The following is a 14,434-nucleotide window of genomic DNA, read 5'->3' on the forward strand; positions in this document are numbered from 1 at the left end:
AACAGGTCAATGATGAAAGAAAAAAACATGTATTCCCTGTGTTCAGGTGGCCCCAAACTACCATTTTGGAAAGAGAATGGCCAACAATCCAGGTTCTATAATAGGAAAGGAGACAGGCTACTCAGCTTTCAGACATGACATTTTACCTTTTGTAAATAAATTCTGCCCGCTCCCAGGAAAGCCACCAGCCATGGAAAGGATGAAAATATCTTATGGGTGAGAATACCAAAAGTCCAGGTACCCAGTGTGCATGAGAAAGCTAGTTCTAGGTCCCTTGGGATCCTAGACATACTTCTAGAATCTTAAACTAGCAGTCCGGGAAATTTTCAGTCTTCTTTTATAAGGTATTTCTACCATTCATGGGGTGCTCTCAGTAATGTTTGTTCGTATACTCCAAGATACTCTCAACTTTAAGTGTTTGGGGAACACAGCATCATTAGACCAGTAAGGAAGGATAGTATGGGCTTTTGAGTCATTACCAACCTTTAAATCCTGCTCCCTCCTAGACAAGTTCCTTGATTTTTTTTTTTTTTTAATGAGTTTCCATGTCCTCCTCTCTAGATGCAGAGTAATAGCCACCTTTCTGGGTTGTTGAAAAGATTAGCAATAATGTATATAAAGCACCTCATCCACCCCAAAGGTGATTGAAAGTGATTATCAATAGTCTGGCACAGGTACGAAAAGTTTTTATTATCAGCACAGTACAGTATTTGTGGATTATATCAAGCAGTCTCTACAACATATCCTCCAAGGAGACCAAGTCTCTCTTAGAGGATACATACAATGCACACCGCATGTCTGGAAAGAGCCAACCCCTGCTTTTTCTGTCCCTCCCCTTTTCTCTCTTCCTTTTCCCTCCCTCTGCATTCAGAAGCCCCTTCCCTAACCCTGATTCCTTTGTAAACAGTCTTTGCAACTGATGACTTGAATCATGTTTTGACTTCTTTATAAAATTGTTAGCATTTGCAAGGACTTCTCTGTCTCTTCGTAGACCTCAGTTTTTTTTCCCAGATAGCTCTTTTCATTATTTGGCTTAGACTAGAGGCAGGTCAGTTTGCTGGGGACAGGAAAATGTTGAAAAACACAGCAAATAAGACACACGCTGAATAAGCTGCAATTGCTATCCAAAATCTTGGGTCCTTCAGCAGTGCCTTATCAAAGCAGCTAAACACAGTGTAACCTATGGACATTCCAGCGAATCCACCCGCAATGTGGGCTGCAAAAGACACCTTGGGAGGAAGGGGGAAGAAATGGAAATAAGTGAAGAACATGCTAATTGCATATTTCAATTGCATCTCTAAAAAAACAAGTACCATCAGAGTCAAACAAGAGCCTTAAAAGCCTGAGGAAGAAGGCAGTGAGGCAAAAGAGACACAAAGCTGCATGTGCAAAGAGATGTTCTAAAAACATACAAAGCTAAAACATGTTATTTCATCAACTCTCCGAGTACACAAGAGAGCCGTGTTTCTCATTCTCTATCATCATCGCATTGGGGATGGTTCTACATAATCCCGAGAGAATGTGTTGCATTGCCACAAGGGATCTCTGTGGGAGCACTGTCTGACCCCACATAAATGGAATGTCAGAATGAGAACATAGATAACATACACACAGATATGCAAACAAACTACCAAATTCAAAGACTAATCACCACGAAACTGGAAATCTTTGTCAGTTTTCTTTGTATTGCAAATTCATCCAGACCCAAATTTTCTTTGCTGTTTTCAATCTGCTTTTTATTCTCTAGGGATATTAAAATCCCTTCTCTCCTGTTTCGCTACCAATAGCCACCAGTAGGTCAGGTGCAGGGAAGCAGAGCCGACGTCAGGGCTCTGAGACAGTTAAGTGAAAACGACAATCCAAAAGTCTTCAGGAATTTGCTTAACTTCCAAATGGAAATTTGGCTGCCCTAAGTCATAGACTTGTTGTCCCCATTTGCTGACCCTTTTAAGCTACTGTTAAACAATTTTCACTTAAAAAAATAATAAGCTGGTGGCGCCTGGGTGGCTCAGCCGGTTGAGCATATGACTCCTGATTTCGGCTCAGGTCATGATCTCACAAGTTCGTGAGATGAAACCCCGAGTCGGGCTCTGCGCTGACAACATGGAGCCTGCGTGGGATTCTCTCTCTCTCTCTCTCTCTCTCTCCACCGCTCCCCCCTCTCAAAATAAACTTAAAATAATAATAATAATAATAAACTGAACTCACCGGTGACCCATTTGCAGGGACAAAGAACCTTCTGTAGAGAGCAAATCCCATATCCGACACAACTAGAAAGAAAAACAACCTGGTGAAGCCCCAGAATCGCCACAACAGTGCACCAGATGTTTTTGATTCCTTTCTGACAATGGTAGCTGCTAACATTTATGGAGACTTACTCTGTGCCAGGTGCTGTAGTAAGAACCTTATGAGTATTCATTCACTAATCCTCACAACAACCCTAGGAAATAAGTATATCACTATCCCATTTTACAGATGTATTCATCCAACAAGTATTTATTGGTTATCTTCTCTGTGCCAGAGAAGGTGGTAGAGATACTGCAGTGAAGAGCCCTGCTTCACGGAGCTGACAGTCTCGCGGCGGGGGGGGGGGGGGGGGGGGGCACACAAATAAGTAAAACACATCAAATGGTGGTAAGGGCTATAGAGAAAATGCAATGAAAGGAAGGAGGATTAGGAATGCTGGGAGTAGGGTGTAATTTTTAATAGAGTCGGGGACAGTCTCACTGAGAATATGACATTTGAGGGAGATAAGAGAGCAAGCCGTGCTGACATCTGAAATAAGAGTCTTCCAGGCAGAGGGAAGAGCAGGTGCAAAGTCCCTGAGGCAGGAAATGTGCCTGGGGTGCTGGAGGAATCCCAAAGCAGAGTTGCTGGCTGGATGGGTGGTTTTCAAAGCGTGATTCCCTGCCCCTCCAAGCATTAACATTCACCTGGGAACTTACTAAACACTGAAATTCTCAGGCCCACCCCCAGCCTTACTGAACCAGAAACTCTGAAGATGAGGCTCAGAAATCTGTTTTAACAAGACCTCCAGGTGATTCTAGACTACAGTTTGGGATAAAATTATAGGTGAGGGGCGGGGGACCAATCACGGAAGGGCTTTAAGGAGCCACTGTAAGGGCTTTGACTCCAAGTGGTAGGAAACCTTTGAAAGCCTTTGAGCACAGTAGTGATATGATCCGACTTACACTTTTAAAAGATCATTCTGGCTGCTATATAGGAAAGAGCGTAAAGGAGCAAGGCCAGGGGCAGGAAGACCACCTAGATTATTGATATTGCTGCAATCCAAGTGAGGAATTACCGTGGCATCTTATACATAAGGAAACAAAAACACAGAGGGTAAGTGCTTGTCCAAGGCCACACAGCTCAGAGGCAAGGGCAGGATTTGAACCTTAAGAAGTCTGTCTATGGAGGGGCGCCTGGGTGGCTCAGTCGGTTGAGCGTCCGACTTCAGCTCAGGTCATGATCTCGCGGTTTGTGAGTTCGAGCCCTGCGTCGGGCTCTGTGCTGACAGCTCAGAGCCTGGAGCCTACTTCGGATTCTGTGTCTGCCCCTCCCCTGCTCATGCTCTGTGTATGTGTGTCTCTCTCTCAATAATAAATAAACGTTAAAAAAAAAAAAAAAAAGAAGTCTGGCTATGGAGGCTTGCCTCTCACCCACCGCACCAACTGCCTCTAAGAACCACCAGGCCAAGAAAGGAAATGAGTCCACATTCTCCAGTGGAACAGTGAGAGCCCAGAACTTAGACATTCTTCAATTAAGTCAGATCCATGATGCAAAAAGAGCTCCTGGGGTTTCTTGGCCTAGAAGTCCACCCTCCATGTGCCCTGCACTTGGAAACATCTCATGCAGCTGTCACATTCCACACCCCAACTCCCTGTGCTCCACTTAGTGAACCACTGTGTCCTCGGAGATGGAAAGACCCAGTCCTTGCCTTTGGGAAAATAGCATCAGGACCATGTGCTCTGCCCAGTTCCCCTTTCAATACCGTATTGATCAGCGTTCAAGTGACTAGACAGGAATTGAGGTCGAGGAAGTATTCAATTTAACTATAAATGACTAGTACACATAAATGCTGGATAAATGTGGCTGTGTCCTATTTTCAATCATTTGAATTTCTTAATCCAGTATAAATAACAGAGATAGAACTAGGAAAGTGGAAGAAAACCACTGGAGGAGGGGGTAACAACTGGAAACAGTTCCTCTGGTCTAGTCTTGCACAGTGGGAGGCCTCCTTTCAAAAAGCTTTTGTAACCCTCAGCATGTCAGTTTCTCCAATCTATTTCTCTCTGATCATGTCCTTCCTGCAGATCTCTGCCTAGCTCTTTCTGCTTCCTAGGGGAGTTTGCTTCTGCCTTGCTGCGGTCTCTACACTGAGACATGTCTTCCACCTGAAAAGAAGCCCCTATTCCAATAAACCAAGTTATTGTCCTTGCTAAAAGTTTGTCACTGATTTTAAAAGAGTTGCCTTTATGCGGATTTTTTTGAAGAGTGAAAATGTGAGCTTTCTTTTTTCCAAAGCTTAGCTCAGTGGCTTTGTTAGAAGACATATCCAACAAATAATGCTTCAGGAAGGAAAGTCCTCAAGGCCAGGCCAACTGTCCTTCACAGTTAAGAATAATATTTACCATTTTTTAAACATTTTGTTTTAAAACTATACATTTCGCAAGGAAACAGGTTTAAAATAAAACTGTACTTGTGTTTTGTTAATCTGGCGTGTGTTAACTTTTCTCATCTTTAAGAGTAGGCAAACCAGGCGGAAGAATCTTTAGAAATGAAGCGTGCCAGGAGGTGGGGAAGGCTAACATTAGCGGCTCTTACCTCCTCTGTAAGATAAAGAAGCCGCTTTATTACTTCCCTCGGAATGACAAAATGTTACATAAACTATTTTTGGAGATTCCCTGTGCATGAGGAAAGGGTTTTTACTCCAACATTGAAGAGTATTAAAACCATTTCCCCATCAAGGGTTTGAGGCTCACTTTACAAAAGTCATTCATAATTACCTAAAAGAAATAGACTGAAACCCAGGTAACCTGTGTGTAGCAACATTTTTTTTTTTTTTTTTTTTTTTTTTTTTGTCACAGGACTTGTCCCTTGGTCCTGATAGTGACGCTCAACAGCTCAGGTGACCGCTCTGCTCCACGGCAACTCTCCTCACTGACCCCAGGCGCTCACTCTCCTTTCTGTGCTCACAACTTTACCTCACATTTTCAGCTTCCCACGGACAAAAATAGTATAGAGAGTATGTATAAGCTATAAACAAGTCACTTATCTTCTCCCAGGATGAAACACTGTTTTTACAGCTTAACTGGCCGTACACTGGATTTAGTCTCTTTCCTCAGAGGTAGTTGGCCCTGTTCCCAGCAATGTGGACAATTGAACTCGATACCAATTAGCAGAACCATTTTTGCTTACCATGGGGACGGCCCAGATCTTGGGTTTTATCAAGCATCACCTCCGTGTCGGCCATCAAGTATGAGCCTACAGTCCGACCCCCGGGTCTGCCTTCTCCCCACACCCTCTGTGCGGCTCCGGCTTCAGCTGGAGCAGGTTCAGAGACACAAGGCCCCAGCTCGCCTTGGCTCCCTTTGTCTTCTACCCAGTGTGTCCCCGCCACCACCCAAGATCCCCCCTGACGTTCAGACCCAGCTAAAATTTCCGCCTCCACTCCAGACTGAGCACTCTTCCTAAATTTTTTCAGCATGTAATTCTCTACTGTAATACTTGGAGATTTCCAAAGCCACATCCGCCGTCCTGCTAGTTCCCTGACCTCTCAAATCCTTCACCCCCTGCTCCTGTCTTCAGCCCTCAGCCAGCACCCCATGCTTGGATCCTAGATCTGTTTGGGGTTTGTTTGTTTGTTTGTTTGTTTGTTTTTAATCTGAGAATTTAGAAATTGAAGAAAAAATAGATTAGGTCAGTGGTTTTCAAGCTTTCCCTCCTCAGACAAGATCATATACAGAATCCAATGTACGAATGAGAAAAATCCAGAATATAAAACAGGAAGTTATTGTGGTTGAAGTAGACAAAATATCTGACTCTCTTGACTTCCCCCACTCCAGAAAGAAACAAAAAAACAAAACCTCATTACTGAGGCACCTCTAAAAACCACCCATGAAGCTCTGTGAAAACTCCTCCATTTACCTTTCTGCTTAAGGCTAGGGAGCCACAATTCTTTGTCACTCCTTGCCAGTGTTTAGGAAGCCTGAGGCCTCCTGGAGGGCAAACCAATAAAATGGAAGGTGCGAGGTGTTCACAAAACAAACTTACTTATGAGGATGATGATCAGGAGTCTGACAATTCCAAAGGCAGGGATCATTTCTCGAAAATTCTTGCAAAGAGATAAATAATAACAGTCATAATACGAGCTATCTGTTGGCAAGTGAAACCCCAACTGTGCTCTCTCTTCATCCACTTTTTTGTTTAAAGTTTCAGTGTCCAGTATTTACAAAATAAAGAAACGCGGCAACAGCCCAGTTTTCAAACACATTTGGGAAGTACAAGGGTGGTGCCCTTTGGAGAACAAAATGAAGCATGATATTTAACTCTGTGATATAAACTACACATAACTGAATTAGCAGGAAATAATCTAAATATAAATAATATAAATCAATACTTAACATGTCATAGTTAGAGAGATGATTGATAGATAGATGTCAAACTAAGTATGAGGAAATATGATTTTTTTTGTTAATATACATTCGATGCTTTATCCTCTTTCCAAATAGGGGCTAGCTAAGGGTCAACTAAACTTTGAGTATTACCTTAATTTTTTTAGATAATTTCCCCCAAATTTAAAATATTGGTTAAAAAAAATAAAGTTTTAGCTTTGAAAAATCTCAATCCAGTTTATAGTATCCTTCTGTGTTACCAAAGAACTGCTGAGTCAGAAAGATATCTCCACTTTTGGGGCGCCTGGGTGGCTCAGTCGATTGAGCGACCGACCGGCTCAGGTCATGATCTCACAGTTCATGGGTTCGAGCCCCGCGTCGGGCTCCGGGCTGACAGCTCAGAGCCTGGAGCCTGCTTCTGCTTCTGTGTCTCCCTCTCTCTCTGCCTCTCCCCCACTCATGCTCTGTCTCTCTCTGCCTCAGAAATAAATAAACATTTAAAAAAAAAGATATCTCCACTTTAAAATTTATTGAGTTACATCTCCCTTCCCTTTCAAGTTATTAATTCTCTTCCTGAAGAGTAAAGATAGTGAAATACCCATGTTTATTCTAAATTAATTATTTTCAAACTGTTGGGGTCACAACCTACAGTAGGAAACAATTTGCATAAAAATCCAGGACACATATAAATCAAACAGTATTACATGTGCTATAAACTGAATTTTTTACATTATTTTATTTACTTTTTTATTTTTTTTCCAAGTAGGCTCCATCCCCAGCATGAGGCTTGAACTCATGACCCTAAGATTGAGAATTGCACGCTCTACCAACTGATCCAGCCAGGTGCCCTTCTTTTTGTTTAATTTTTGGTCACAATCCCTGAAACTATGTTCAAACCACTAATGGGATTGCAATCCAAAGTTTGAAAAACACTTTTCTAAATGACATATTTTTGGAATAGTTTTATAACTGCTTCATATTTTTCCTCCGAGAGTATTTTTAAAGTATACCTATGTGGTTAACGGGTTAACAACTAATCAGGATTTAACACTAGGCTGAGGCTGTTTTTACAAAGTGGTTGGCAGGGCGCCTTGGTCGCTTAGTTGGCTGAGTTTCCGACTCTTGATTTCGGCTCAGGTCACGATCCCAGGGTTGTTGGATAGAGCCCTGAGTTGGGCTCCACATTGAACATGAAGCCTGCTTAAAATTCTCTTTCTTCCTCTCTCCTTGTCCCTCTCTGCTCCCTCCCTGCTCTCTCTCTCTCTCTCTCTCAAAATAAATAAATACATAAATAAATAAATAAAAGTGGTTGGCATTCACACATACTATACCACGGGAGTGTAACATGGTATGCCAACTTTGGAGGGCAGTTTAGCATTTATCTATGAAAATGTAAAGCCTTCATCCAATAAATCCACTTCTAGGAATTTATCCTAAAAAAAAAAAAAATCACAAATACAAAGAGATAAATGTAAGAGAACATTCTTACAGCATTATCTACAAGTGTGAGAAGCTAGTCACCTCAATTTTTTTTTTTCGGTGAAGGATTAAATCAGGATACAGCTATACAGTGTGCTCTGGAGCCCTTGAACAGGCTGCAGTGGATTTCTGTGTACTGATATGGGTAGATGGGGCCAAGATAATTCTACATTAAGATGTACAACAGTATCTTTAAGAGTTGGTCCATTTTGGTAGCCTTAATTTTGGCAGGATTTTGAGTACAGACAGAACAAGGTTTGAGGGGTGCCTGGGTGGCTCAGTCAGTTAAGCATCCAACTTCAGCTCAGGTCATGAGATCAAGCCCCACATCGGGCTCTGTGCTGTCAGCACAGAGCCCACTTGGATCCTCTGTCTCCCCATCTCTGCTCTTCTCCCACCCCTCCCTCCAAAATAAACATTAAAAAAAAAAAAAGAAAAGAGGGGCGCCTGGGTGGCTCAGTCGGTTAAGCGTCCGACTTCGGCTCAGGTCACGATCTCACGGTCCGTGAGTTCGAGCCCCGCGTCGGGCTCTGGGCTGATGGCTCAGAGCCTGGAGCCTGCTTCCGATTCTGTGTCTCCCTCTCTCTCTGCCCCTTCCCTGTTCATTCTGTGTCTCTCTCTGTCTCAAAAACAAATAAAACGTTAAAAAAAATTAAAAAAAAATTAAAAAAGAAAAGAAAAAGGTCTGAAAGGAGGTATATGAAACCGTTAACAGATACTGTATTAGAGATTTTGACTTTCTATTTTTCAATTAATTTTTTTTTTTTTTTTTAGTATTCGTCATTTTTGAGATCAGGAAATAAAAATAAAGATGAAAGATGAAAGAAAAATTCTGGTGCCAAGAAGGAAGATAAGTGCTCCGCGAATATTGATAAATGAAGATACCATGATTCCCAAATACCAGTTATCGTTTAAAAGAAAAAAGTCCAGGGGCGCCTGGGTGGCGCAGTCGGTTAAGCGTCCGACTTCGGCCAGGTCACGATCTCGCAGTACGTGAGTTCGAGCCCCGCGTCAGGCTCTGGGCTGATGGCTCGGAGCCTGGAGCCTGTTTCCGATTCTGTGTCTCCCTCTCTCTGCCCCTCCCCCGTTCAGGCTCTGTCTCTCTCTGTCCCCCCAAAAAATAAATAAATGTTGAAAAAAAAAATTTAAAAAAAAAGAAAAGAAAAGAAAAAAGTCCATAGATTCCATTCCCAAAGTTCTTACCACTAGAACATTCATAAAATAGCCTCCCATCAGAGCATAGACTCCTCCTGAAGCACCCACAAGATATCTGAGTGGGTCGAAAATGGAGCTGGCAAGGGACCCTAAAGAAAGAAAGACACAAAGGATCAGACATAACCGTAAGAATCATGAAAAACAAATCTATAATGTAGAAGTTGGGACATTTGGACCATTACCATATTAACAAGCAACAAATTTATTCTGTTTGTCCCTTCCATACTATAAAGGTATAGACGTGTGGGCTAACTACCTCCATTTTTTCTGAAATATTAAACAACATGAAGACAGAATAACAAGAACAAAAAGCACAGACTCTGGAGCTCTGGAGCCAGAATTACCAGCTGTGTGGCTTGAGCGAGTTTCTTAACCTCTCTGCGCCTTCGTTTCCCTAAAAAATGGAGATATTAATAGAACTTACCTCAATGCATTTTCGGGGAAGTAAATTAGTTGATGTAAACACTGCATGACGTGTTATGTACTTATTGGTTATTGTTTCAAAATATTGCATACCTTTAGCCAAAACTATCAAAATACCTGAGACATTCCAACATTTTTTAAAATGTTTGTTTACTTTTGAGAGAGAGAGAGAGAAAGCAAGAGGAGCAGAGAAAGAAGGGAACAAGCTCTGCCCTGACAGCAGGGAGCCTGGTGCAGGGCCCAAACTCATGAACCCAGAGATCATGCCATGAGCCGAAGTCGGACACTCAACCGACTGAGCCTCCCAGGCTCCCCGATATTCCAACATTTTGTTATCTAATGGCTAGCTTTCTCATGGAGTCAAGATGTGGCCTCGGAACCCTTCTCAACACAGCATTCAATCAGATCCACCAAGAAAGACGAAACTGTTTACTAACCCAAACAAGGCTTTAAAACCATTTTATGCAAAATCTAAGATGTTCTCTCTGTACCGCTCGGTTCTACTACTCGATTTTTTGCTTTGAAGACTTGCCTTCATTCCTTAAGATACTATGTAATACCTACTTCGTGCAAGAAAGACAAAGTGGCCTTAGGAATCCTACAAACAGGGGAGTAAACAATTACCATAAGGTGCAGAATAAAACAACTACTGTGATTTCTTAAATGTAATGAATTTGCTATGGAAGCACTTAGGAAGGAATGATTCTTTCAGCAGAGGTGTGGAGGCCCTGGCACTCTGAGAAGGAGGAGATAACATTTTGGTTAAACTCTAAAATATCTTTGGGGCGCCTGGGTGGTTCAGTCGGTTAAGCACCGACTTCGGCTCAGGGCATGATGTCACTGTTCGGAAGTTCGAGCCCCACATCAGGCTCTGTGCTGACAGCTCAGAGCCTGGAGCTTGCTTCAGTTTCTGTGTCTCCCTCTCTCTCTGTCCCTACCCTGCTAGCATTCTGTCCCTCTCTCTCTCTCTCTCAAAAATGAATAAATGTTAAAAAAATTAAAAAAAACAAACAAACCCTAAAATACCTTTAAGATTTGGAAGGAAAACAAAGGAGGAGAAAATATTCAGAACTTAGGGAACTGGGAAAGCAAAGGCATAGAAACAAAGTATATGGATGACTAAAGATCATTGAGTCCAGTAGGGTTAGGGCAGTGGTCCTCAAATGTTAACCTTCAGACTAGGATTGGAGTGATTGCATCTTAATCACATGAGTAATTTATTTTTAAAATACAGATACAGGGCACCTGGGTGGCTCAGTCGGTTGAGCGTCAGACTTCTGGCATAATCTTGCGGTTAGTGAGTTACAGCCCTGCATCAGGCTCACTGCTGTCAGGGCAGAGCCCACTTCGGATCCTCTGCCCCGCCACCACCACCACCCCCGCTCATGCTCTCTCTCAAAAAATAAAATAAAATAAAATACAGATACAGGGGTGCCGGGGTGGCTCAACTTGTTACATGACCTACTTCAGCTCAAGTCATGATCTTATGGTTCGTGGGTTCGAGCCTCATATTAGGCTCTGGGCTGGTGGCACAGAGCCTGCTTGGGATTCTCTCTCTCTCTCTCTCTCTCTCTCTCTCTGCCCATCCCCCACTCAGTCACTCTCTCTCTCTCAAAATAAATAAACTTTGAAAAAATAAATAAAATAAAATACAGATACAAATGTCCACTTCTGCCATGATGGAGTAACAAGGATAAGATTTTCTCTCCTTCTTGAAACAGCTAAAAGCACTGGACAAAATGAAACAGTGATCTCCAAAATATTGGACATCAGATGAGAAAGGACAGTAAACCCTCAGAGGCAAGAAATAAATGAGGTGAATTTTCCAATCGCCCAGCTTACTGCCTTGAGAGAGAGGATTACAGGCTATAATGTGTGAAGGGGGAATCCAGGTAGATCTCAGTGAACTTTAAGTTGATGAGATAGAGTTTGAAGTCCAGATAGTAGGGTGCCTGAGTGGCTCAGTAGGTTGAGTGTCCAACTTTGTCTTAGGTCATGATCTCACAGTTCAAGGGTTCGAGCCCCATGTTGGACTCTGCACTGACACCTTGGAGCCTGCTTCAGATCCTCTGTCTCCCTCTCTCTCTCCCCCTCCCCTGTTCACATTTTCTCTCTCTCAAAAATAAATAAACATTAAAAATAAATAAATAAGGGGCACCTGGGTGGCTCAGTCAGTTAAGCATCAGACTTCAGCTCAGGTCATGATCTCATGGTTCATGGGTTCAGACCCCACATCGGGCTCTGTGCTGACAGCTCCAGCTTGGAGCCTGCTTCAGATTCTGCATCTCCCTCTTTCTCTGCTCCTCCCCTGCTCTCACGTGCTCTCTCTCTCTCTCCCCCCCCCTCAAAAATAAACAGTAAAACAAATATTAAATAACTAAAAAATAAATAAAGTCCAGATAGTGCTAGGCAGCTGGAATTTGCAAGAGAGACCACCAGAGAGGAAAAGAGCTACACAGAGAGAAGCATGTGAGGAAATTACCTGAGCCAAGGAAAGTTCCACCAGAAAGGAGTAAAAGGAAGAGTAAGTAGCTTTGCTCTCACAGCACCAGAGAGGCTAAGTAACTTTCCAAGCTAGAAAACTGCATAATTCTTGGGGCATTGGTTAAAGTACACAGAAGAGTCCTGCACCAGTAGTGGGTAATAGCACTAAACATGACTCAAAAACACAGTTTCACCTTGCAAATCTTATCAAGGTTTCAAACTACTTCCAAGTAACCGTGTTCCAGAACACATTCAAGGAATATTTATAGGAATACAGTAATATTCACCATCCAAAGGTTAAATATCTAGCATCCAAACAATAACTATCAGACATGCAAAGAAACAGGAAACTACGACCCATAATGAAGAGAAAAATCAATCAATTCAAACCTCCCCAAACTGACACAAGTGTAAGTTTTAGCAGATAATGCTAATAAATAATTATTACAACTGTATACCATATGTTCAAAAGTTAAGTAGAGACATACAAGATATAAAACACTCAAACTTTTAAAGATGAAAACTACAGTGTCTTGGGGCACCTGGCTGGCTCAGTCAGAAGAGCATGTGACTCTTGATCTCAGGGTCATGAGTTCGAGCCCCACACTGGGTGTAGAGATTAATTATGTACATAAATAAATAAAACTTCCTTTAAAAATAAAGAAAACTGTAATGTCTAAGATGAAAAGAAAATAAACTGGTTGAGTTTAATTACAGATTAGACATTGCAGAAGAAAAGATTAGCAAACATGAAGATATGGCAGTAAAAGCATCCAACATGAAACACAGAGAATAATATTTTTAAAAAGAAATATAGCATCAATGATCTGTGGGTCGATTTTAAGCAGCCTATTAAATACATAATTAGAGTCCCCAAAGCAGAGGAGAGAAGTCACGTACAGAAAAAATAATTGAAGAAATTATGGCCAAAATGTTTCCAAAGTTTTATAAAAACTATAAACCCACCAATCCAAGAATCGCAACAAATTCTAAGCACTGGAAACATGAATAAAACTACACCAGGTCACTACAAAGTCAAATTGTTCAAAAGCAGTGGAAATCTTTTTTTTTTTTTTTTAATTTTTTTTTTCAACGTTTATTTATTTTTGGGACAGAGAGAGACAGAGCCTGAACGGGGGAGGGGCAGAGAGAGAGGGAGACACAGAATCGGAAACAGGCTCCAGGCTCCGAGCCATCAGCCCAGAGCCTGACGCGGGGCTCGAACTCACGGACCGCGAGATCGTGACCTGGCTGAAGTCGGACGCTTAACCGACTGCGCCACCCAGGCGCCCCAAGCAGTGGAAATCTTAAAAGAAGCCAGAGTAAAAAGACATGTTTCATACTGAGGAACAAAGGTAGCAGATTTCTCATTGGAAATAATGCAAATGAGAAAATAGGAGAGCACTGTCTTTAAACTACTGAACAAAAAGTACAGTCAAGCTAGAATTCTATGCCTAGTAAAAATATATTTCAAAAGTGAAGGCAAAATAAGAACTTTTTTCAGACACACAAAGATTGAAAGAATGGATAACCAGCAGACCCATAGAAGAAATGTTAAAGGAAATCTTCAGGCAGAAGGAAAAACATCAGATGGAAATACGGAATTACACAAAGGAATGAAGGGCACCGGAAGTGGTAAGAACATGGTCGAACCCACAAGATTTTGACTTATTACTTAAATCCCTGTAGAAAAGGGGCGCCTGGGTGGCTCAGGCGGTTGGGTGTCCGCCTTGGGCTCAGGTCATGATCTCGCCGTTCATGAGTTTGAGCCCCAGGTCCAGCTCTGTACTGACAACTTGGACCCTGCGGCCTGCTTCGGATTCGGTGTCTCCCTCTCTCTCTGCCCCTCCCCCAATCGCACTCTGCGTGTCTCTTTCTCTCAAAAATAAATAAAAACATTAATTAATTAATTAATTAATTAATTTAATAAGGAGCCCTGTAGAAGATACCTGTTTAACAGTTTACCTACCTACTTAACTACTAGAAATAATAAGTGAATTTGTCATCGTTGGAGGATAGAAGATCAATGTACAAAAAAAAAAAAAATCAACTTTATTTCTATGTCATAGCAATGAGGAATCAGAAATGGAAAATTTTTTAAACAGTACCATTCACAGCACATCAAAAATATGAAATATGGAGTTAAATCTGATCCCCCCAAAATGTGCAAGGGCTGACCCTGAAAGCACAGTTCCTAATATTTGAAAAATGATAAATCA

General features: G+C 41.9%; 1 protein-coding gene and 1 long non-coding RNA gene across 6 annotated transcripts in view; one reads left to right on the forward strand and one right to left on the reverse strand.

The window, feature by feature from the left end:
• LOC147577934 (uncharacterized) overlaps positions 1-9,016 on the forward strand; it is a 28,348-nt gene extending 19,332 nt beyond the window's left edge. The window contains exons 2-3 of the long non-coding RNA XR_015254616.1: positions 5,088-5,245; positions 8,868-9,016. This is a non-coding gene — a long non-coding RNA (uncharacterized LOC147577934). The remainder of the gene's footprint in view (positions 1-5,087; positions 5,246-8,867) is intronic.
• Positions 671-14,434, reverse strand: part of RHBDL2 (rhomboid like 2) — a 53,686-nt gene continuing 39,922 nt past the window's right edge. For all 5 annotated transcript variants that reach the window (XM_086716524.1, XM_086716525.1, XM_086716527.1 and 2 more), the window contains 4 exons: positions 9,297-9,397; positions 6,274-6,334; positions 2,209-2,270; positions 671-1,229 (listed from right to left, as the gene is read on the reverse strand). In XM_086716524.1, the coding sequence (XP_086572650.1) occupies positions 1,050-1,229; positions 2,209-2,270; positions 6,274-6,334; positions 9,297-9,397 (404 nt within the window). In that variant the 3' untranslated portion in view covers positions 671-1,049. The remainder of the gene's footprint in view (positions 1,230-2,208; positions 2,271-6,273; positions 6,335-9,296; positions 9,398-14,434) is intronic.

Source organism: Puma concolor, chromosome C1 (genome assembly GCF_028749965.1).
Source record: "Puma concolor isolate L17-30 chromosome C1, mPumCon1.1.hap2, whole genome shotgun sequence".
Classification (NCBI taxonomy): Eukaryota; Metazoa; Chordata; class Mammalia; order Carnivora; family Felidae; genus Puma; species Puma concolor.